Here is a 26,508-nt window from a genome sequence, read left to right as displayed (position 1 = left end):
ATGAACAACAGAAGGAATTTCTAAAAGTTAATAGAAAGTTACTTTTCTCTTTGTCGTCGGGATAATAAAATATAATATAAATTCACACACACACATAGTAACCAGCCTGGATTCATTTCTTCGTGGATTTCCTCAGATATTAAATGCTAAATGTGTAAATTTATGACATGGTAATTGTAATGTTTTATTTTTATAGGAGGAGTGCGCTAACTTCATTCGTCTAATCGAGCCTTGGAACCGTACCCAGCTGTACGTCTGTGGGACTGGAGCATACAATCCAGTCTGTACCTTCGTCAACCGTGGACGCAAACCTCAGGTCAGAATCAAAGTGTGAAAAAACATGGAACGCGCCTACGGAAGCGTATTGCATTGAAAAACAAAATCTGTTTTTTATGAATATTTTTTGTTTGTTTAATAGTCTTTTTGGCTATTTTTTCATGTTTTTTGGACATTTTTTTCTTCTGTTTTATGGAGTAGCTTCTCTCTGTTTTTCATTCAAATAGAATTCTGAACAGTTGGACAGATATGGGATGATTTATGGTTATAAAATGATGTATTTGAAGTTCATTCAGGTTGGCTAAGTGGTCATTAAAGATACAATCAGGAGAAAAACTGCTGAAAATACCCGGAATGGGTAGAAAGTTGAAGCGTGAAGTAAGGATGGACGTTCTCGCTCAATAATTCAGAAAAAAAACAGAAAATTACACTGCAAAACAGGAAAATATTTGTCCGAAAAAACAGGAAAAAAATTACACTGTAAAACAGAAGAAATTAAATTTCCACAAAAAAATGAAAAAAAAAAAAATATTCAGAGAAACAGGAAAAAATTACACTGAAAAACAGATGATTTTTGTTTTTTTTCTCTGAAAAAAAGAAAAAAATTATATTGAAAAACAGAAAAAGAAAAAAATTAGTCTGCAAAAATACTCCGTAAAACAGAAAAATATTACGCTGAAACTGAAAAATACAGGGAAAAAAATTGTCCGAAAAACTGAAAAAATTGCCAAAAAACAAACTGAAATATTATTCAGAAAAAAGTTATTATTTTTTTGTTTTTTCAACTGAATGCAATACATTTTTGTTCGTACCAGAGGGTGATTGGGTCGCTACTAAAAGGCCATGATTATGAGCTTTAACACCAGAGCTTTCACTTTTCCTTCCTCTTTGTCCTACTCACGTTCTTACGTCCATGCACCTTCCACCAGGCTCTGTTTATGATGACTGCCCTCCATCATTAGGGCTGATGGCGGAACCATTCCTCTCCATATGGCAGCGTCACCTTCACACAGCTGTTGTCTCCAGCGAGCTGTTAAACACACTCTGTTTAGACTCCGTCTTTAATGGGACCTCTCTGCCTCACCGTCGTACTTCCCTCCAACACCTCACTCCTTCTTTTCAATATCGCACTTGTTCCTTAATCACGTCCAGGGGACTCTTATAAAGAGCAATAAATATTAAAGTTTATTTCTCTTTGAGCTCTCCTTGGAGATCACGTAGACGTTTTAACAACACGCTGAGTGCATTTGCTACGCTAACGAAGGGCTTCCATCCAGTCACCTGCCTATCCATGCACGTCCTCCATGCATCCACGAAGGCCACCCGTCAGCATCCAACACGTGGGACTGACGGATAATTGGAGGTTGGAGCTCCCATTATGGGGTGTGAGTGGAATGTTCCAGTTCTAGTCCATTAATGAGGGAGCAAGTCCAAGTCGTACCCCAAGCACCTTTCCTTTGTTATTCTCCAATCACTACAGTTGTTTTTTTTTATTTTTCATTTCTATCAAAATTTTCCACAGTGTTGGTCATTTTTGATCAAATGTGGCCTAAAACCTTTGAAATGTCCTTGTTAGAAGATCTATGCCAATAAAATGTACTTTTAAAAATGGGACTACTTTACAATTTTAGATTCTGTGTTCCTCCATCTTGAAATCACGTGATTGATGATGTCACACGGCCCCACTGCCTGTAAACATCCCATTGTTTTCTATTGGAGTGAAACATTCAGCCTGATTTTTAGATCTTTCAGCAGCTTTTTCTGTCTAAATGCCAACTTGTGCTGCTTCTGGTTCCTCTAAATAATCAGTAAAAGTTAAAGATGTTGACGTAAACCTCTTTTGTTTATCGAAAGATAATAAAAAACAGTTGTAACCCCTAAAAAACATGTGACCACAGGGGGCAACAGTTCCAACTCTGTGGTTTGGTAGTGGACAATGAAGCAGAGAAGAAGAGCTCTCCTTAGGGACCTTTACTCTCCCTTAAACAGTGCGCCTACACGCTTCGGTGGCTGAAGTTAGCAAGTAAATCATGGACTGTTAAAGGACTCGCACCCAAAATGACTTCTGTTCTCAGGGTTTGTGTGTCTTTAACAGTCTGAGATTACTCTCTAACTTCAGCCATCAGCGATTGAAAAATAAATTGGTTGATAGATATTATTTTTTAGCGTATTTTACAGCTGATTTAAGACATGAGTCAAAACTGACCCGTTATCATTAGAGACGCTAACAGAAAGCTAACACAAGAGGAAAGAAACATTTATGGGCTTATATAATAAAGGCTCAGTAATTGTAAATTAGTGTAATTGAATTTTAGTAATTGAGAACGTAATTGTAATTGAGTTTCAGGGGGAAATGATTGTAATCTAATAGTTATAATTGGAAAAAAGTTATGTTAAATATAATTGTAATTGAGTTATAATTGAAGATGAAATTGTAATTGAAAATGTAATTGACCCCACTCCTGTCAGCGCCGCACTTTTTTAGTGGAAGTAAAGTTCCCTTAGGACAGCTCATCTTCTCTACTTCATTGTCTACTATGACATATTTGTTCGAGTCACAACTATTTTTTATCTTGTTTCGATTAAAAAAAACAAGTTCATATCGACCTATTGAACTTATCTGGAGTTTTTAGAGGAGCTAAAAGCAGCATGTGTTGTCATTTTGACCTAAAAAGCTGCTAAATGATCTAAAAATCAGGCTGAATGTTTCACTCCAATAGAAAAGGATGTTTACAGGCAGTGGGGCCTTGTGACATCATCAGTCATGTGATTTCAACTGTAAAGTAGTCCTATTTTAAACAGTTAATAAAATGAATATGGTGGACAATAATGTGTTTTGTTTGGCATAGATCTACTAATAAGGACATTTCAAATGTTTTAGGCCACATTTGTAAAAATAGTGGAGGATCCTTTTAAGAACTAATAGTTTTTCTTTGGCAGCAGCCTTTAGGCTAATGCGTGTAGCACCTTTATTGACTCAACCACGGGTTAGTGAGCTATTATTGTTGCCTTTTTTCCACCATCTGGTCAAATAAAGCTGCACCCACCCTCTGTAGAATCTGTATATTTTCCCTGTGCACATGCATTTTATTGACCTCGGCAGTTTGGAGTTCCTCATTGTGTGTTGAAGTTTGGACAGGCCAATGCAATCAGCAGAACATTCCTGAAGAGCGTGAGCGGAGTCTTCCTCGTCAGCAGCGTAACCATTGGGAATGTATTGCTGTTTTATCTGTTTTTAGACGTCCATGTATCTGCAGATGGCCCAGGCCAGGGGGAGGGCTAGCCGTGCCACTGATCCCATCACGGTGCACGAGACTCTCGGACTGAAGGTGCGATGTGGAGTCATGGGCTCCCGGTCAGAAACATCAAGCTCCCTCTGTTTGTGTCCAAGCATCTTTAACCTTAAAACACATTTTCTTAGCCTAACAGATATGTAGCAGGCTAGGCTAAGATGTTCTCATCTGGAAGAAAGCATGGAAATTTGTACATGAGTATGCTGAATCCATTTTTAATGGGATCCACTCTGGAAAACCAATGGTTCCCAATCAAAATCAAGAAATCCAAGATGGCCGTCATCAATATTGCCAATTTGGACATTTTGTCATAACTTTGGTTCTATTTGACATAGAAGCATAATCTCAGTAGTGAATTATAGATTTTCTGGGTCAAGAAATTCAATAATATATCTTAAAATACCATAAATTGTGCTCAGTGTAAGATCCAAGATGGCTGCCATCTGTATTGTGCATTTTAACTTACCATAACTTTGGTTCTGTTAGACGTAGAAACATGATCTTTGTGGCAAAATGTAGGTTTTTGAGGACAAGGATTGTGATGAAATAGCTTAAAATACTGTAAGTTGTATCTAGAGTGAGATATAAGATGGTCACCACAATGCTTTACACATAGAAAGGGTGCAATTGCAAATTTTTTGCAGCTATAACTGTGTAAGACAAAGATGTCATTTCAAGGGTGAACGATTTTATTGAAATCCCCATCAAAACAATAATTAATATATCTATTTTCATTTATTTCTCAGGAATTATATCCATTGTGATGCTGGTGCATGTATAAGCATTAATCTGATTGTGTTTATTTTGCCAACATGTATTAGTTTGATTAAACTTTGATGTAGATATCTGAATTATGACAAAATATCCAAACTTGGCAAAACGGATGATGGCCATCTTGGATGTTTTGATTTCGAGTGAGAACCATTGGCTTTACAACATGGATCCCATTAAACATGGGACTCATAATCCCCCATGTACATATTTTCATGCTTTCTTCCAAAAGTGAAACATCTTTTTGACATATCTGCCATGGGCTATGTTCATTCATGTCTGTCTTTAATCATTAATCATTTGCATGGCACTGTTGTTCATTGCATGGCCTTGATTTAGCATGTCCTTAAATCTACTAAGCTACTGACATCATTTGTCTTGGTCAGAGTCATTTACTGGCTTTCCCACTCATCAACCCCCCCAACAGTCCTCCACCTTGTGTAGGAATGTATCTCAGCCTCTTCCACTGAGGCGGTTTAAGACGAGTCAGCATCTGACCCACTCCCACTGTTGGCCCAGAGCAAACACTGGCCATCTGTAGCCAACTAGCTATGGCAGCAGAAATAAGAGTCACATACTTTAAACGTGTCTTCACTGTTTCAGCTTTCCAAGTAGTTTGGAAAGCTGAAAGGGGGGCTGTGGATGGACGTCGAGTGAGACTCCAGGAAAACCACAAATGTTGTTTCATATATGAAGAAAGTTTTGCTTAATGTTTTACTGCAAACATCTCTGACTACGTCTGATTTGCTGATATGCTTCAAAGTTACACAAAATACAAAGATGAGTGTGGTCATGTTCGGATTCATTTAAACAATTTTATCAAATAAGGACAGTGTAAGTAGGGCTGGGCGATATGGACCAAAACTCACATCTCAATATTTTTCCTCAAAATGGCGATATACGATATCAATCTCAATATTTTTTCCAGAAAGACAATTCTGGGTTGAATTTGTTGGTGTAAAATGCCACACAGGTACATTTATGAACTAACAGCTGGACAATATGTGACACTTTTGGCTTGTTCTATATTGTAGCTTTTTTAGAGGAGAGTCTGGGTCAGAAATCCATCTAACTGAGCTTTTCATTCTGTTCTGAGAAGAAGCAAAAGCAGCGACTCCTACAGCAAATATCTCTATACAAAATTAGCTAAAAAATTAAAATATATTGATATTGTAATTTTCTAAATCACCAAATTAGAAAACTCGATATATCTTAAATCTTGATTTATTGCCCAGCTCTAAGTGTAGGCCTGATTAATCAATTTATCGAAGATCATTTGCTCAAAAAAAGATGTAAAAAGGTTGAAATTGGTGCTCGTAAGTTTGTTCTTTTTAAATCTGAACTGTAAACACTCGGTTTATTGACGATGTCTGAAAAGTTTGGTGCATTGCATTGTGGGATGTGGAGTCCTGCAAGCGGATTCATTAAAGTGTTTTTACTTCCTTCTTACTGTGATTTCTTGTGTTTTTCTCCAAAGAAGTATGATAGTGATTGGCCTGACTCCATTTTTGTTCTAGTTCGTCACTCATCCATCATCTCCTCACTCCGCCAGACATTGAGTTTTGTCCAGATTTGGATCTTTCAGTGTAAACCCTAAAATATTGTTTTGTTGCAACTTTCAGTGAAAACACCAGAAAGTCTTTGTCAGAGTTTTTGGGGCAAATACAAAAAATCCCAGTAAGGAAAGGCACGGCAAATGTATTTGTATTTTGCATTAGAGTCACAAGGCAATTCAGTGTGCTTTACATGATTAAAAAGTGCAACTTAAAACATTTAACAGTTTAAAATCAATAACAACATTAAAATCGGCAGTAAAAACATTTTAAATCAGCAGTAAAAACTTTAAATCAACAATAATGTGATTAATGAAGTAAAAACACAGGGGTTTTCAAACACATTTTAGTTCAGGCGCCAAATACGGAGCAATACGGATCTCAAGTGGGCCACAGATTTTATGCAGGAAAATGAGTATATCATTATTGTGCCGTTGTTTACACTTCTACGTATACATAAAATACAAAATATGTAAGAAACTGACAATATTCAAGCAATAAGTGACAGATATCAGACCCAGCAGGATCTTCACTTTAATTGTCCTAGATTTTGTGAACAATTTCTCTGTAATTAAGGAAAATCATAATTTGAGGAAAATTGAAGGATTTTGTAAGAATTATGAGTTTTTTCATCCATTTACCCTAAAAAATTACTGCAATCATGCGATATTGGCAGCAAACTGTGAGCACCTGTAAATATTTTCATTTACACAATGATTTATGATTTTTACTTTCTCCTGTTGGATGCTCCAAAGGGTCACATGTGGTCTACAAGATTGCACATCCCAAAATGCAATGCACCAAATGTTTTTGAAAATTTCAATAAGACACTGACCGTTACAGATTTTTGCAGAATAAAAGCAATATTTCTATATGTCAACAAAGTGTAATTGCGCTTTGAACGTGTTTCCATTGAAGGTTGTTTTGGAGCCTCGTAACTCCCGTAAAATCTCATTCCGTGAGACGTCACTGCAGAAAGATGGACGCCCCGAACCTTCTTATAACACTCTGCATTCCTTTGTTGTTTCACATTTAATGTGGCACTAATTATTTGAAAGTATAATGTTACGAAATGTCTGGGTCTCCTCTTTTGTTTACATGTTTTCTCTGAGAGAAGTGGTCATGTGACCCGGTACATCATGTTCTGTGACGTGCATTTGCAGAAAAAGTGTCTCTGTAGAGTTTTTTCTACACATTGTAATATCGAAATGCCTTAAATTTCTCCTCATGAGTGTTTTTTGAAATTCAGGTCTTTCCATTACCAGTTTTATTGCGCTATTTACATATTGTGCATTCCCAAGGGGAATGGAAACAGAGCTTGTATTTACGGTGGAGATGAAACTGAAACTTTTGAGTTGTAAATTTCACCATTTTTGAGCAAAATGATCTTTAATTTCTTGATCTACGAGGCATTCATTGTTTATTCTCCTCCCTGACTGCTGTTGATGGAGAATAGGATTTTCTTAACGTCTGTCCCGGTTAGAAGTGAATTATTGAGGTTTTTGTGCTGGTTTGTGAGTCTATAGGATACAGTACACGCCGCTGCACGCCACAGTTTCATTCTCTCTGGTCTCATGATTTGCTAAATCCCTCCAATCACCTTTCACCTCTCACACTGAGACGCCACGAGCAGAGAGCATCCGTCATCCAGCCTCCATCTCAGGCTTGTTTTTGCTACCCTGGATTACAGGTGTCAACATTAGTCCTGGAACTCCTGTAGGCACCGTGAGGCTGACACATAGTTACCTTACAGCTCATTATTCCTAGAGAAGAAGCCGAGGACACATTGTTTCCTGCTACAGCGGCAGATAGATAAATTAGATATCCCACACGTTCCCCTGCATGCATTTTTCTGTATGAACACATGCTCATTATTCTAATTCCTCATCCACTGTCAGTCCCTGTAGGTCCCACGGGAGACAGACGCATCACATCTGCAGCCCTTTTTTCAGTTTTTTTTTCTCCTGACTCAAGGGAATCACAGCAACAGGATTCACTGTGCAGCACAACTTATCTTTGACTTTCACATTTCAGGAGGAAATCTTCCATTTGGAGCCAGGGAAGGTGGAGTCGGGAAAAGGAAAATGCTCCTACGACCCCAAACTCAACAGTGTGTCGGCTTTGATCAGTGAGTATCGTCTAATAAATCGCCTTCATTTTTAGAGTTTCAGCTCGTTTCCCACAGTGAGTAGCTTAGCCTAATGAGGCTAATCATTAAATCCTCAGCATTATTTCCATGGGTGGAGATGAGCATGAAAATAAGTGCCTGATCATATATGCATCACTTTGACAGCTTTGCAGTCAAATCTTAATAAGATTCCTAAATGAAGGCAATATATACTTAATTTTTTGTGATAATATATTTCTTTTTACCAGTTACTGCAGTTTTTTGTAGGATAATTTACGTCAAGATCTTTTTAAAAAAATAAACTAGGTACAGTAATCCAAATGTTTGTGATTTTTGGCTGATAATTTTGCTTATTATAAGTGAAATTGGGGAAGTATTTTATTACCTATTATATCTGCCAACAGAAGAGGATATTATGGCTTACCAACGTGTTTTAAAATGAGTCAAAATATATTAAAAAATATATTGATTTAATTAAATGCTCTTACACTGTAACAATATCCATCCATCCATTTTCAGACCCTCTTGCTCCTTTTTTCAGGGTCGTGGGGGTCTGCTGGTGCCTATCTCCAGCTCTCATTGGGCGTTAGACAGGGGTACACCTTGGACAGGGCACCAGTCCATCGCAGACAGACAACCACTCACACTCACGACAGTCATGTTTTTGGATTGTGGGAGGAGCTGTAGTACGCAGCATGGGGAGAACATGCAAACTTCATAAATAAACGACCCAAGTGTCCACCCCAGGGTTTGAACCCAGGACCTTCTTAATGAGAAATATCTTATCAGGCAAAACAAATAAGCGTATATTTCCTTAATTTAATATATTTCCTCTTATTAAAGTGTAAGTCAGCCCCTAGTTTTGACCTGTGACTAAGGGGAAAATTCATAAAATGCCTTGATTATGGGCGTGGCTCCTAGAGTAGTTAAGACACGCCCAATCACAGCAGAACCACCCTCACAGCGCTGCACAGTTCCGCATGGAGCTGTCAATCAATGCTCACTGAGGAAACCGAGTCCCTCCTCCAGCTATTATATGAGGGGCGGGGCCAACGGTGATGTCACTGATCTAATCTCAGCCAATAGAAACATTGTATTTTAATATCAGCGTTCAACCCATAGAGGGCAGTCACTCTGACATTTTACAACTAAAAACACATTTAAATACTATTTAATATGTGAAGAGTGGAACTACGATCAATAAATGACATTACTTCATACCTGATCATATATGGATTCAGCAGAAAAAAGTGTTTTTTGAACTTACACTTTAAGTTTAATTGGTTTCTGCTGACCCTGCCACTAGGCGGGACATTTAAAACATGTCATGAATGTGGGCGTGGCTCCTGGAGCAGTTAAGACACGCCCAGTCTATGCTATAAAATCTCCAATGAACAATTTATGCTATGCTAACTAGCTACTCATTACTCAATATACCTCTCTATTCACAATTCTCTCTATCCAACCTAGTTTTAATAGAAGGGGCGGGGCTAAAAGTGCTTGTTTGTGGCACAAGATGGTCTAATGACATCACAGTTCTCAGCCAATGGCAAAAATCTATTGTAATTGCCAGGTTTCAACCCATAAAGGGCAGTTACAACTACAGTAAACACAACAAATTGAAATAGTTTCAGGACAAAAAAAACGTTTTGGGGTTGAGTTACTTTTTAAGATTTCACTTTTTGCACTTTTTGGTACGTCTCAGTGTTTAGTGTGGTTTGTGTGTGATGAAGGCAGCGTCCTCTGTCCATCTGTCCAAGGTCAGTCAGAGTCAGAGTTGATGAGACCACACAGTCACACAGTGAAAGCTGATCCTCCCTCTGCACAGAGGAAATGTTCCCACATTAGCACGGCACCAGCTGACCAGCGTGCACGCACCAGCACTGTCATCTAAGATGGATTTAGCACCCTACGGAGGACACGGTTATTAGTGTTGATCAGGATTAAAAGCACCAACAATGGCTCTGGGTTTTACACTACATTACACAGCCTGTCAGCTGTGTACGTTTTAATGATACATCATCAATCTCCCTATAGCTCTGCTGGGGACGCTCAAGTTTATCATAACGCTGGTAGAAACTGTCTCTGCTTTCTCCTTTCTTTACCTGGGGGTTGGGGGGGTGGGGGGGTGGGGGGGGGGTCCCACCTGCTGAGAAACAGGAAGAAAACTGTAAACATTTGACAGAAAACATGCGTATGCACATATTTTGTATTTCTATAAAGTTTCTGTGCAAGACAGCTACAATAGATTCTTCTTTTTTTAGATTAAAAAACACAGTGGTTAGAGTTGATGAGAAGACAATAAAATATGTTCATTAAATTGTATTTTATTAAAGTTACAACAAAACACAAAAAGCAAACTCATTCACGCTGCACATATCTATCTATCTATATCTGTCTACTATATCTATCTATCTATCTATCTATCTATCTATCTATCTATCTCTCTATCTATCTATCTATCTATCTACTATCTATCTATCTAGCTATCTATCTATCTATCTATCTACTATCTATCTATCTATCTATCTATCTATCTATCTATATCTGTCTACTATATCTATCTATCTATCTATCTATCTATCTATCTATGTATCTATCTATCTATCTACTATCTACTGTATCTATCTATCTATATCTATCTATCTATCTCTATCTATCTCTGTATCTATCTATCTATCTATCTATCTATCTATCTACTGTATCTATCTATCTATCTATCTATCTATCTATCTATCTACTCTATCTATCTATCTATCTGTCTATCTACTGTATCTATCTATCTATCTATCTATCTATCTATCTATCTACTGTATCTATCTATCTATCTATCTATCTATCTATCTATCTGTATCTATCTATCTATCTATCTATCTATCTATCTACTGTATCTATCTATCTATCTATCTATCTATCTATCTATCTATCTATCTATCTATCTATCTATCTACTATGTATCTTCTGTCTATCTACTGTATCTCTATCTATCTATCTATCTATCTATATATCTTTCTATCTATCTATCTATCTACTCTATCTATCTATCTACTGTATATATCTATCTATCTATCTATATCTTTCTACACGATGTAATAATGCTACAATTCACCGGTTTCACTTTAATTATAGGGGAAGATAATGAAGGAAGACTTTGCATCTACTTTAAAAAAAAACAAAAAAAAACGTACTTTTTCTTAATGTCATTGTTTCATTTTCAAATACCACCTTTGTAACATTCATAGGGAATCATCATGTTCTTATTCTATTAGCCACTAACGACTCATTTACTAAGCGAAACATGTTCTTACAATTGAACAATTCTTGGTGTGTAAGATTTCATAACCAAATCTGCGTTGTCTATATTCAAATCCTATCTGTGATGCTTGAACACATTTGTCTTGTTGTTTCAGTGAAAACAAACATTTACATTGTGTTTGTAGGTTTGAATCCTGGAAGGTGAATCAGATTTGGTCAGTGGTGACTAGTGGTGCTGTTAGAACAGGACTGAGGGCCCCCGGGCACCGTGTTGGTGACCCCTGATCTAGTAACTGTAGGATCTCATACCTCAGATGTCAGGATTTGTGCATTATCAACATTGTAATGTCATTTGAGAGATATTATGGAGTTATGGGAGGGTTTAAAAAAGAAGAAAGTTCTCATAAGCAATTTGTGATTAAAAATGACAGAAAGTCACGTAACTATGAGAGAAATTATAACCCCACGTTTATATAATTTTATGTGTCTTCTTTTTTAATTTGAAGGGACGAGAGTTGTCATTATACTACATTTTTAACCTCGATACTGATACTCAGAAAAATATCCTTACTCAATACTATTTTAATATCACGGGGTGGCAAATGGCCCCAAAATTTAAGACGAGAATAGCTTTTATTAACAAGGATAATAATAATTATTCCTTGTTAATAATAATATTATTATTATAATATTAATATATAAAATAATAATAATAATATAATAATTATTATAGAGGTGTGCAGAAACGAAAATTGAACTATCATAACAATTTTCAGATCATCCCGAGAGAAAACATTTTTATAATATAAACAAAAATTATAGAATATAATATAATATTTTAAGGTATGTAGTTCTGTGTAATTTATCTAAATATTCGGTAGGGGAGGTGTGTGTACGGTACGATGCTGCTGTGTGTGTGACGATAGAGAGAGAGGGTGAGGTGGTTTAATATTGATACTATTACAAATGAGTTTTGTATCCATATACAACGGTTTAGTTTTGATACTTTTTGTATATTGATACTTTTGACAACCATAGGAGGGACTGAGGTATCTGGAGCTAAGATTGATGATGATTTATATTATGATTCATGTTTTTTTGTTGCAAATTTCAAAAACATAATTATGAAAATAGAACATGGGTGTCAAACTTGAGGCTTGTGGGCTAAATCCGGCCCAACAGAGCTTCCCCTTTGGCCTGTATTGACCCACAGGTCTCGAGTTGGAGTCTGTGTATTTGTTCATTGGATACCCATTAGCTTCCACCGTTGTGGTTGCTAATATTCCTGGTGTTTGTAAGAAAATAATCAAGATTCTAGTACAGTTAAACATATACAGCAACATGACATAAAAAGGTACATCAAGACATGTTATCATTACATCAACGAATAATTTAAACAAATACATGAAATATACATTACGATTGGTAAAAAAGAAACATGATTTATGATTAAATATGCCTAAAGTTGGCATGTCTTTCAGGCAAATTGGCAAATTGTTCCAAATGTGTGACATCCTTCAATGTCAAAATAAAAGCGCGATTGAAATAGAACTTAAAATAGTGCATTACTAAAGGATAAATGTGGAGAAAATAAAGGGAAACTTTTCTCTGCATGTTTCATTAGAACTTTGTTTGGATCATTTGTATAAATAAAGCAGTGTGCATGATGATTGATGATGATGATGATGATGATGATGATGATGATGATGATGATGACATGGTTATGAAAGCCTGAGATAGTTTTGAACATTAAAAAAAAATCATGCTATTGTGCCAAGGGAAGGGTGTTTCTAGTGTAACGTCAGAATGACAGAATCCCACTAAAGACAAACCGTTTCCTGTTCTTTAGATGGAGAACTCTACGCTGGCGTCTACGTTGACTTCATGGGGACGGATTCGGCCATTTTCCGTACCCTGGGGACAAAGACGGCCATGAGGACGGACCAGTACAATTCCAGATGGCTCAATGGTATCTGCCATGTTTACCACTCACACCATAGTTATACTCAACTTATTTATCTAGCAGAAAACGTTGAGTTGGTAAAAGCTCTGAATCTCTCACTGAGGAATACACAGGAGATGATAAATATTTAGAAAGGTTTTCAACACTCCCTAAGCCCCGCCCCCTCCTCGCTTTTTTCACAGACCCCACGTTCGTCCAAGTCCATCTGATCCCCGACAGCGCCGAGAGAAATGACGACAAGCTCTACTTCTTCTTCCGTGAGAAGTCGTCAGAGATGGGTCAGACGCCTGTCACCCAGTCTCGTATCGGACGCATCTGCCTGGTGTGTACACAGCGAGGAGTGTGTTTGTGTTGGGCTGTAATCACAACAAAAAGGAAAAGCTCACAGCATCAATAGAGAAAAGGCTGGAGTCAGTCGACCACCGTCTATGAATGTTTACAGGCTCGGGGGCTCGTGTTTGGCTAACGCTAACATGCTGGAATCCACATGTGTGTCTTTAACCGTTCTGCTTACAATGTGTGCCTCTGTCTACGAGGGGTCGCACACTGACCTTTGACCTCAGGGTCCTCCTCGGTTCTCCGTACATTGCTGAAATAACGAATCCTTTTCTCAAACCAAACAACTATTACATACAAATACAAATAACTGACTGCAGACACAGCGCCACCTACTTGTGAACATGAGATGTTTTTTGCACAAAATTTTCAAAAATTACAAGAAATCACAGGAAAATCCGAGGAGGCTGAAACCTACGTCTCCGTAATCAGCTTTCTGTGGCCGACATTTCATACACGCAACCCATGGTCTACAAAGAATTCTGTCACTCTAACTTTTTACAGATATGTTTCAGTTGTTTGTTCTTGGCCAATAGTAATATTTCATATCACTGCTTTAGGCAGAAAACACACCATTTTACATGCTTATGGCCCTGATTTTGCCCTTACCAACAGCGTTTGAACGGTCCAGATCGCACCAACGGTTGAATTTCTACGAATATTTTACTAAACCAAATTCCTCTGTGACGCAAAATCAAGACATGCACGAGAAAGCAAAACACAAAAAGTGTAAAACGTGCGTGTCTGTTTCTCATAAAGTTTTGTGTGTTAGCAGGGTCATGTGTGACAAAAATGGCGGCTTGTCGCCTCAGCTGTCCATCCTTGTATTTATTAGCGGAGGTCAGGACCTGAGCCGGCACACAAACACCCATCCCTGGGCTCAGATGGTTGTGTCAAAGCCTCCAGAGAGAAAGAAAACCTCCACTCCTGTCATCTGGACTTCACTTTACACACATCTGGATGTTTTTACTGCTATACGTTTTTAGTCTCAACACAATAAAACTAAAAAAACTGGAACTCCAGAAGGAAATGCAAGAGGATGCATAAGCTAAACCTCCTCTGAGTCAGTATAACCCATCTAATTATAACCCCTGAGAGTCAGTATAATTCCTCAGAATCAGTATAACTCGCCAGAGTCAGAATTACCCCAGGGAGTAAGTATAAGTCTAAGTATAAGCCCTCAGAGACAGAAAAACCTTTCAAAATGTGTATAAACTCTTGGAGTTATTATAACTCCTCAGAGTCAGTATAACCTTTAGGAGTCAAAATTACTCCTCGGAATCAGTATAAACCCTTGGAGTCAGTTTAACCTCTCAGAGTCAGAATTACCCCTCAGAATCAGTATAAACCCTTGGAGTCAAAAACACCCCTCGGAATCAGTATAAACCCTCGGAGTCAGAATTACCCCTCGGAGTCAGTATAAACCCTTGGAGTCAGAATGACCCCTCAGAATCAGTGTAAGCCCTAAGAGTCGGAATTACCCCTCAGAATCAATATAAACCCTTGGGGTTGGAATTACCTCTTGGAATCAGCATAACCTTTTGGAATCAGTATAAACCCTTGGGGTCGGAATTACCCCTCAGAATCAGTATAAACCCTTTGAGTCAAAATTACCCCTCAGAATCAGTATAAACCCTTTGAGTCAAAATTACCCCTCAGAATCAGTATAAACCCTTTGAGTCAGAATTACCCCTCGGAGTCAGTATAAAACCCTTGGAGTCAGAATGGACCCCTCAGAATCAGTATAAACCCTTTGAGTCAAAATTACCCCTCAGAATCAGTATAAACCCTCAAACTACCCTGAGGAATCAATATAACCTATCGCATTCAGTATAATCTCTTGGAGTCAGCATTAGCTCTAGGAGTTAGCATAATCCTTGTGAGTCATTATAACTCTCAGTTTCAATAGGTTCTAATTATTATGTTTACAATTATCTTAATTTGCCAATTAAACCAGAAACGTTTAAAACATTGTGTAATTGTAATTTGTATTTTGGGACGTGCAACGTGTAGGACGAGTTAAAATCTACTGAATGATGATAATAAAGTACAAAAAATTATGTTTTTCATCCTCAATAGTGTGTGTGTGTGTGTGTGTGTGTGTGTGTGTGTGTGTGTGTGTGTGTGTGTGTGTGGTGTGTGTGTGTGTGTGTGTTGTGTGTGTGTGTGTGTGTGTGTGTGTGTGTGTGTGTGTGTGTGTTAAAGAATGATGACGGGGGTCACTGCTGTCTGGTCACAAGTGGAGCACCTTCCTGAAGGCCAGACTCATCTGTTCCGTACCCGGTTGCTGACGGCATGGAGACGCACTTTGATGAGCTCAGTGAGTACAAAGGCCAGAGCGCACGTTCAGGTTCTATTCATGTTTAGTGGAGGTTACTGAGTGGGGGCGGGGCTCATTAGCATATATGCTTCTTTGTCAATCAAACATGCTGCCTTTTCATTGTTGGTACTTCTGTGAATCTAGACTGGAACAGACAATGAAAAGGCATATTTTAGAGATTTTATTTATTATTTTGTGCTTGATGCAGCAGTGGACATTTTTTTAAAGTTACTGTATATATGATAGAATAAACAAATTCCTTTACAGAGGGTTTGTTCTATAGTTCAGGGGAAAAGCAATGTCGCAGTAATGAACTAAAATTGGTTGAAAACCATTAAGTTTATTTATTTTTTTCTCTGTCAGTTTGGATGAGTTATATGTTAAATATTTTTTAATAAAGTGGATCTATATATATGAATGTTTTCATTTATGTGCATATACTCAAATTACTATATATACTATATATATATATATATATAGTATATATAACATCACACACCACAGACGTGTTCACATCATTACTAATGTTGTGTTGCTTTATGTTTTTTTTTTTTTTTTTTTGTGCAAACGGTAATTTTCTTTATAACATTGTGGATGTCGATCATTAGGTTGAGGTTGATCTGCATTAAAACATTTACTGACGTCTGTAGTAAAGTTCACTGAATACAAACCTGTGGATAATATGAAGGAGGAGATGATCATTTAAATAAATCCACTTTTAAGGCTCGATTGTTGTTTTATATTGTTATACAGCGCAGTGAACTGTGATGCTGCTCTTGGAAGCGATAGGGTCGCCACGGGTTTGCGTCCCGCTTCAGTGTTTTTTTATGACTTTGTTTGGACGTTGAGATGACTCTGGTGACAATATTACATTAAAAATAAATATAAATGATGTGATATCAAGCGGCATTCACTGTATTTATATCCAGTGTAACAGGAGGGCTCTCTATGCAGACATTCCTATGCTGCTTGCCACGCCTCCTCAAACACATTTTATTCATATTATTCACCGCTCTTCACGTCACTGAAGCGATAAAGTGATGAAGCGACCAAAAGTGTGACTAATTACGGGGTGATTTAAGCTACTATAGTCACTGAAGACTGAACACACCTTTAGAACAGGCTCATATTCCTCAAACACCGGCTAATTTCACCATCAGGGTGAATAACTCACTCTCTTCCGGGGTGGTTACCATGGCAGCTCAAGTCATCTCTGATCCATTGATGATGGCTTTTTATTGCGCGCGTGCACATAAGTAACCCAAGGTTTACATACTCAGGGTTGATTAACCCACTTCATACCAGCTGTAATGAAATCAGATGCCCAGAGTTTCCCATCGCGGGGTATGTTGACCCAGAGTTTATGGATAGACTCAGAGTTTGTTAACCCTCCTTACGGAACACCCCTCTGGTTGGATAAAAGTTAGCCATCTCTGGTCTACTTTATCCCTTACTTTATTGTTATTGTTGTTGTTGTTTTATTTGGACTCTGTAAAATGTCTTTGACTGTTGAGAAAAGTGCGTTTAATTTTAATTAGTGTGTCAATCAATGACTTTGAAAAATATTTACCAAACTTTGTTGAAACTAGAATTACCGGTGTCGGATAAATCTGGTTTACAATCCATCTAGAGTGAAGAACCATTTTGCGTAAAAGCAGTTAATCTTTTTGACAGTTGTTCTCAAATGACTGAGAAAAAAGGAAATGTCTGGGTTTGTGCTGAACTAATTAAATCATACATGACCATGTGTTCCATGTTATGACTAGAGGTGTTTTTAACCTCCTGCACCTGTAGAATGTGCTTCTGCTAACACACACACACACACACACACACACACACAGGTATTAAAGCTCAGTCCCATTATGTAGCCCACACTGTGGGTTCCTCTTACATCAGGTCTCTACTGGTTAATTTTATAGCACAGATAAAGACACAGTGTAGACCTCGTAGATCAATAAATTAAAGGTATTCTTCAGAAAAACAGGAGAATATACTAGGGATGTAATGATTCACTCAACTCCTGATACGATTTGATTCACGATATCTGGTTCACGATACGATTCTTTCACGATTTTTTTTTACAAAATGGAATTTAGACTTATTTTTGGTGGTAAAAAACTAGAAAATGCTGTACTATTTTCCTTTATATTTAATTGTCAAAAGAATCCCTTGATAAACTATTCAAAACATGCAATTTAACTAAAAATAAATCTTGAATGAAATAAATAAATAAAGGAATAATACAAATGAAGAAAGAAGCCTATTAATTTAAATTCTGGTTTCTATAGTAAACAATGCAAAACCACATAATAGTTCTATTTCTTTTTAAAAGTGCAACTGAAAATGTATTTTGTGCCCTTAATAATTTGGACTTAAAAAAAACAGTCATTGCATTGTATTTACGTCAGATGTTTGTTTGGACCAGCAGAGGGCGCTGGTAACCCAGTGGTCGGTTGGGATGCAGATATCCTTGCAGTGAAGAAGAGATGCTATGCTAACAGACAGAGCTAATAGAAAAAACGTGACTTTACAGATATTCACGTAATATTAGAGATATTTTTTCGGTGCTAAAGGGGTAAGGAATCATTATGAACATGTTTAAGAGTAGAAGGCGGCCAGAAAGAAAGTAGTAGCAGATTCCGCCGCCGCCTACACTTTTAGACGAGGAGGATAAATATATAGTGCCCTCTGCTGTTTAAAAAAGTATTGCGATTCAATTTCAGAGCATTGACGTGAACCGTGATACCTATGAATCGATTTTTAACTGCCTTACGATTAATCGTTACATCCCTACAATTTACTCATAAACAATTGCCAATGGTTGAAAGTTGTTTTTTGACTGCATTCATGTCCTCATAAAGTGACATTATACTATGAGAAACACTGTAAACAAACCACAACAAAAAAGGGATTAAGCAAATCACAGTAAAAAAAAACATTTTTTAGATGTTCGTAGAAAGATAGTAAAACAATTTTGCTTTATGTTTCGCTTGACATTGTTACCTCCTTCAACGAGCTTATATTTTCACCTATGTTTATTGGTTTGTTTGTTTGACTGTTTGCAGGATTACATCTAAAGTATTTACATTTTAATCAAACATAGACATTAGACCTTGGAAGATTACTTAACATTTTAAAGGAAATCTGGATCAATAAACTGATTCTGGATCGTTTAGAAAAATCTCATCATTGGAGAAAATTAATATATTTTATTTATCCAGATTGCACGATTCATCGTTATTTTAAAAAATAATAATAAATTGGTGGTGTTCATACATTGTGTCCTACTTATGGTTATGAATGAGAATATAAATGACTTTCAAGCCTTTAAGGTGTGATTGATAATGGTAAACATGATTCAGGATCAATGATCCAGATAACTGACAACATCTAGAAAAGAGGAGGAGTTGGAGCTTTGAGGAGGTTTGCCCTCGCTCCATGCTTTGTTGTTTGTTTTGTGTGATATTGGAGTCATTTTGTGGATTTTTATTGTTGATGTTGTGTTTTGAAGTCACGTTTGTTCTTGTGTTGTTAATTTTCTGTTATTTCTGTCTATGTGGTAATGTTTTTGGAGTAAATTGTGAGTTTTTGTAATGTAGTGTATTTTTGTCTGATATTGTGTTTTGAGTCACGTTTGTTCTTGTGTTGTTAATTTTGATTTATTTTTGTGTATATTTTTAGTCGTGTTTTTTAAAGTATGTTTGTGTGTTTTTGTGTGCTTTCGTGCAATCGTTTGTAATGTAGTGTATTTCTGTTGTGATTTTGTGTTTTGAAGTCACATTTGTTCTTGTGTTGTTAATTTTTCTGTTATTTCTGTCTATGTTTGTTATGTTTTTGGAGTAAATTTGTGAGTTTTTGTTGTCGATTTGTGCAATTTTTTTGTAATGTAGTGTATTTTTGCTGTGATTTTGTGTTTGAAGTCACTTTTGTTCTTGTTTTTGTTTTTTTTGTGTATATTTTTCGTCATCATATGTGTTTTTAGAATATGTTTGTGTGTTTTTGTTGTGCTTACGTGCAATATTTTGTAATGTTGTGTATTTTTGTTGAGTTATCATGTATTTGAACTCATGCTGTTCAGCACATTCTTTTCGTATGTTAGTATTTGTCTTTTGTCACCGTCTGATTTGTCCAGTGGATTTCGCATCTTTTCTGTTGCGTCACCTTTGAAGTGTGAATCTTTAAATTTGTGATTCTTCTTCTCCAAAACTCATTAAAAATAAAAAGAAAAAAGCATAAGATGTGCAGTCATATAGATTAGCAATGATAAAGTCATAATAATTGCTTTATTTAGGTATTTCTTCTTTTAGGTCAGACAGAGAGCAGCCGGAAGACTAATCACCTGTCTTGTGTTTAGTTGACTTTTTTTTTTTTTTTTTTTAAATCGTCGGTTTGTCGACAAACGGTCATGTGATTTGAACTTCAGAAAAGTTTCAAGTATTGAACTGTGGGATTGGGAATCGTGTCAAATGTTCGAAGTTGCATTTTTTTATGTTTAAGAAATGTTTTCACTTCATTATTACTGTGATTTCTTTAGTTTTTTTGCCAGACAAGAGGCAAAGTGATTCGCTTGATTCCATTTTTGTTCTGATTTGTTTATCACTACACGAGTCATCAGATTTGAGCCGTATTTGAGTGTTTTTATGGAAGCCACAATATCAACATCCGTAATTGTTTTGGCACAATTTTCAAATCACTTTCGCTTTACGACGCTGTGTCAATCATTGTGATTGGTCAAAGCATTGCTGAATTAGACCCGCGCGTAACGGCATCAAAGAGTGGAACAAAAAATAGCATTACGCATGAACAGCACAAACTTGGATAAATATGGAGAATATAAGTTTATTTCAAGCCAAGTTGCACCATCTAGTGGTCAAACATAAGACTAAAAAGGATTGGAATCAATTTGACTGACATTACATTATAAACTGGTTCCTAAACTTGTGGAAAAATTTGGCACAGTTATGGAACAGTGGGTTTCTGCCTGAACTTTTTTATAAAAACCTGTATCTTTGGCCTATTGTTTATTGTTATCACCACCAAACATGCTGCAGTTAATGTCCATACATTAGTTTTATTATATCTGCCTTTTATAGCCTTCACTTACTGAGAATTGGCTTTATTTGATGTGAATCCCTGGGGTTTTTAGTTTTTTTTTTTTAGGCGAACTACAGCCATGTACGTCATGTAGAAACTTTGAAAATCATTATTTGTTATGGGAATGTGGTTTTTGGAGAAGATGCTGGAGCTTGAAATGTTCACTGTAATCCATAATTAACATCATTTTTGCTGGTTTACAGTTGAAATTGAGTCAGATTTCTTTTTAAATTTAGACACAAATATAAACTTAGCATGTACCGACACCTGCACTAATGAAAGTTCTGGCAGCTCTGAGTCTTGAATCTTTACAAACGAGTGCTCTGTCTTCACTATTAGCTCAGTGTTTAACACAGGTGTAGTGCACAGTGTGTGTGTTTGGGAGGGTTGGACAGTCGTCAGTATTTGGCAGTGATGCTAGATCTGTGGTTATTGGCTGAATGTGGTTATAAGTTGTGTAGTAGTGGAACATGTGGTGAATGAACAAGAAACTGACTACCAAGACAGACCCCAGAGTGAAGGAAGTGCTGCACTAGTCAGTGCCAATTAATAATAATAATACTAATAATATAGAGCTGCTGCATTACACATCATATGCATTTAATGTTCATTTAAAACATTTACTGTTGATGTGTTTAATCCTGACAAAAAGTTTAAGGACTTAAAAATGACACATGGATATTTTTTAGGCTTGGTGTAAATCAGAGATTGGAAACTTTTATCACGAGGCCACAAAAATGTGATTGTATTTGATCAGAGGGTCACATGATCGACATTCATGTCATTATTTAGAATAATACACAATCTGAGCAATAATACAGGAAATTAAAAAAGGCTTTTTGTGGTTGTGTTGTTTCTCTCATGTTCTCATGTTTGCATGTTCTTTGTTTTGTATGTTTTTGGAGATATTTTTTGTCATTTAATGGATTTTCTGTAATGTATGTGTATTTTCATTGTAGTTGTGTTATTGGAGTCATTTTGTGAGTTTTTGTTCACCTTTTATAAGTTTTGTGTATTCTGTTGTTGTTTTATGTTTGAAGGGTCATTTTGTATATTTCTATTTGTTTTTTGTGTTTAAGTGGTCATTTTGTGTAATTATATTGCCTTTTTCTGTGTTTTGTACCTTATTGCTGTCATTTTGTGTATTTTTGTTGCAATATTGTGTGTTTTAGGTCATTTTGTTGATTTTTGATCGTTTTTGTACCATTTTGTTGTCATTTTGTTTGTTTTTTGGGTCATTTTATGCATTTGTAATGTAGTTTTGTGCTTGAGGGGTCATTATGTGTATTTTTATTGTAGTTTTGTGTATTTCTGTTGCCATTTTGTGTTTTTTTGTGGTCATTTTGTTGTTTTGTACCTTTTTGCTGTCGTTTTGTGTATTTTTGTTGCAATATTGTGTGTTTTAGGTCATTTTGTCGATTTTTGATCTTTTTTGTACCTTTTTGTTGTCATTTTGTGTGTTTTTGTTGCCATTTTTGTTTGTTTTTGAGTCATTTTATGCATTTTGTATTGTAGGTTTTGTGCTTGAGGGGTCAATTTTGTGTATTTTCATTGTAGTTTTGTTGCCATTTTGTGTTTTTAGTTGTGATTTTTGTTGTTTCTGTACCTTTTTGCTGTTTATTTTGTGTATTTTTTACTGCCATTTGTGTCTTATTGTAGTCATTTATGTTTGTTTGTTTGTTTGTTATGTATATTTTGTGTATTTGTGTTGCCATTCTGTGTCATTTTGTGTTTTATAATTGGGGGTGGGGTTCACAATAAGTTAGATGGAGGCTTAAGCTGAAGTTTTATTGGTGGTAAATGAAGAGGCGATATCATATTGAGTTGTTTTTAGATGTTAGTAGAAGGATTGTTGGTATCACACACTGTGCAGCTATTGGCTAATATTCCTGTTGTTGTGACACCACAACTTTTTGATGGAGTGTTACGTTGGAAATGAACTCATGGCTGCAGATATTTCCCTAAAGAAAGCCTGAATGTCTACAGTAATGTGGAGTAATTGCTTATCTTTGTTTTCTTCTATTTGCACGTCTGCTGTGCAGCTCATTTCTCCTGCTGTTCTATAGGACTGGAGCACACTCTTTGTTTTCTTTACTTTTTTCTAACTTAATCACTGTCTGAGCGGTAATAGTTAATCTATAAAGTTTCTCACACACTAAACCTTTTTACTCTGTGATACTTTGGAAACAAGCTTTTTCTCTCCAGGAGGTATTTGGTCTGGTGTTTGCTGTGACCATCCCTCCTCAGACGTGTATTTAGGTCAGACAGCGGAGCAGCAGGAAGACTAATCACCTGTCATGGGTTTAGTTCCCATTTGTTTCAGTGGACGTTCACTCAGGACAGAGAGAAGGATTCAGTCCATTGTCGGCACTTGTGAATGTGGAGGTTGTTGATGTAAAGCTTTTCAGCTCCGACTATTCAAACGTATATAGTGATGTTTCTTGGGAAGGAAAGAAATATTTCCTTTTCCTTAATGTGGGGAACATGAATTGCTGCACCACTGGGTTTTACAGATGGTTTCGCCACATGTGGTTCCAGTCTAGACTCTAGAACTCTCGTTCTCAAATTGCTCTGTGTGTGAATTCAAATCACTTGCTCGCGACAAGGTGACACAGGATGCGAACCCTGGAGCGTTTTAACGCTCTGGGATTTGTTTGAAGCTTCATTGTGGCTCAATGTGAACAAGCAAACCAGATATATCTATCACAAATCAGGCAAGTAAATTCTAATCTACAGCGTTGGTTTTTGGCCCAAACTTCAATTCTCCCACAGCTGTAGCACGAGTCAAGTTTATAAAACAGCATAAAACATTAAACCAGCTCATATGTAGACAAAAATCAGTAAATAGGTGAAGGTTCGTTTGGATGTTTGAAGAAACTCACCAGAAAAATCAGTGTTTTAAAGGGATGTTTTTACAAATGTGGCCTAAACTATTCTAAATGTACTTATTAGTATTAGTAGACAAAACACTTATTATGCACCAAATTTGTTTTATTAACTTTTAAAAATGGGACAATTTTACCTTTTTATAACCTGTGTTCCGCCTTCTTGAAATCACGTGATTGATGATGTCACGCGGCCCCACTGCCTGTAAACATCTCATTGTTTTCTATTAGAGTGAAACATTCAGTCTGATTTTTAGATCATTTAGAAGCTTTTTCAGTCAAAATAACAACTTGTGCTGTTTTTGGTTGCTCTAAAAAACCAGGAAAAGTTAAAGATGTCGATGTAAAGTTCTTTAGTTTACAGAAAGAGAATAAAAACACTTGTAACCCCGAAAATAATCCGTGACCGCAGGAGGCGACGTTCCAAACTCTGAGGTTTGGTAGTAGACAATGAAGCAGAGAAGAAGAGCTCTCCTAAGGGACCTTTTTTTTTTTTTTTAAAGGATTTTTTTGGCTCTAGTGGCCTCCATATGACAGCCGCTAGACAGGAAGGGGGTCAGAGAGAGCAGGGAATGACACGCAGGAAAGGGTCCCAGGCCGGGAATCGAACCTGGACCCGCTGCAGGTGAGGAACCACAGCCTCCGTACATGGGGCGGGCGCTCCACCCACTGAGCCACACACCGCCCGGGACCTTTACCTCTTAAACTGTGCACGGCTGACCTCTCTGATGACTGAAATTAGCGAGTAAATCATAGACTTATTTAGAGTACCCAAAAGCAGCACAAAGTTTTCATTTTGACTGAAAAAGCTACTAAACGATCTAAAAAGCTAGTAAATGACCTAAAAAGCTACTAAAGGACCTAAAAAGCTACTAAATGATCTAAAAAAGATGCTAAATGATCTAAAAAGATGCCAAATGATCTAAAAAGTTACTAAATTATCTAAAAATCAGGCTGAATGTTTCATTCCAATAGAAAACAATGGGATGTTTACAGGCAGTGGGGCCCTGTGACATCATCAATCACCTGATTTCAAGATGGAGGAACACAGGCTTTAAACAAATATGGTGCATAATAATGTGTTTTCATGAAATCATTTAGAACACTGCTTCCCAATCCCCTTTGTATTTTGGTCATATCATGGGTACCCTCCTCTTCATATCTTATACCCTCTCCAATAAATAATATACTTTTTTATTTGTGGAACATCAGACTCTCCTAAACCCCTAACTGTCTCAACATTGGTTTCTCTAGGTGTAATCTACAAATTCAAAACAATTAATGTCCTTTCAAGTATTAGTTGTTATTACTAATAGTTTCTAATTATTGTCTCCTATTGTCAGGAGTGTGAAAAAATTGCCTCTAAGCAATTAAATAATCCTGTTTTTAAAAATTACAAGAAAATATAGTATTTTATTAAACAATAGTTTAATTGTTCGTTGTGGTGAATTTGTTAAATGCCTAAAAAATGAACTAGGAATATTTCCAGAGTATTTGTTAAATCTTTAGTACCCCATGCAATGTGCTCCTGCTCCCTTAGGGTACATGTACCCCTGTTTGGGAACCACTAATTTAGAGCAACCAAAGCAGCACAGGTTGTCATTTTGACTGTAAACAGCTGCTAAATGATTAAATGAATATGTGTATAATAATGTGTTTTATTAGACATAGATCGACATTTCACACATTTGTAAAAACAGTGGTTGATCTCTTTAATGTGTGGCTTTACCTCCTCCCTCTTCTTCTTCAAATCATCCACTTATCAAACATATCCATGTATATGCAAATTAAACAAAAAACCTTTTTTAATTTTTTTTTTTTTAATTTGTAGTTTTGTATGAAATGGTGCACAGACCGTGCTGTGTCATCAGAAATGTTTCTCTAACCAGCCTCTCTTTGCTCCGACAGAGGATTTTACATTCAGCCCACACAGGACATTAAGAATCCCGTCATATACGGAGTTTTTCTCCGTCTCAGGGTCAGTCATTTCATAATTTACTGTTTTTGCTCTTTTTTCTGGTTTAGTTGTGGTTTAAAGTTACTGATTATTCTTGCTGTGCTTTTATTTGATTTTCACTCCAAATGCAGCTCAGTGTTCAAAGGCTCAGCGGTGTGTGTCTACCTCCATGGCCGACATCCGCATGGTGTTCAATGGACCCTTTGCCCACAAAGAGGGTCCCAGTTACCAGTGGGTGGCCTATACTGGGAAGATCCCCTACCCCAGACCTGGAACTGTAAGCCTCACTTTCCTGTGACCCCTCACAGAGGAATTCCCCTGATTAAATACTGACTTATCTGCTTTGAAAACATGTGAAAAAACCCCTGATGTTTGAGAGGAATGTTAAAGTTCAGATGTTTCTGTCCCAGTGTCCAGGAGGAACCTTCACTCCCAATATGAAGTCCACCAAAGACTACCCAGATGAAGTGATTAACTTCATGAGGAATCACCCCGCCATGCACAATGCGGTGTACCCAGTGCACAAGCGCCCCCTGGTGGTGCGGACCAACGTGGACTATGAGTTCACCACCATCACCGTGGACCAGGTGACGGCTGCAGACGGAAACTATGAGGTTCTCTTCCTGGGAACCGGTGAGTTTGGTTCTCCATCACGTAGCGTGTTCACAAAGTCAGAA

At 36.9% G+C, this 26,508-nt stretch overlaps 1 protein-coding gene across 1 annotated transcript in view; it reads left to right on the top strand.

The window, feature by feature from the left end:
* The window catches only part of LOC114463009 (semaphorin-3F-like), a 112,700-nt gene that overhangs the window by 76,855 nt on the left and 9,337 nt on the right, over positions 1-26,508 (top strand). The window contains 11 exon segments of the mRNA XM_028446210.1: positions 197-316; positions 7,928-8,021; positions 13,126-13,245; positions 13,422-13,561; positions 15,781-15,808; positions 15,811-15,860; positions 15,862-15,899; positions 25,783-25,856; positions 25,968-25,996; positions 25,998-26,108; positions 26,242-26,464. Coding sequence (XP_028302011.1) covers positions 197-316; positions 7,928-8,021; positions 13,126-13,245; positions 13,422-13,561; positions 15,781-15,808; positions 15,811-15,860; positions 15,862-15,899; positions 25,783-25,856; positions 25,968-25,996; positions 25,998-26,108; positions 26,242-26,464 — 1,027 coding nt within the window.

Source organism: Gouania willdenowi, chromosome 5 (assembly GCF_900634775.1).
Source record: "Gouania willdenowi chromosome 5, fGouWil2.1, whole genome shotgun sequence".
In the NCBI taxonomy this organism is placed as follows: domain Eukaryota; kingdom Metazoa; phylum Chordata; class Actinopteri; order Blenniiformes; family Gobiesocidae; genus Gouania; species Gouania willdenowi.
Note: the sequence above shows the minus strand (reverse complement) of the source record. Positions and strands in the feature narration are given on the sequence as shown.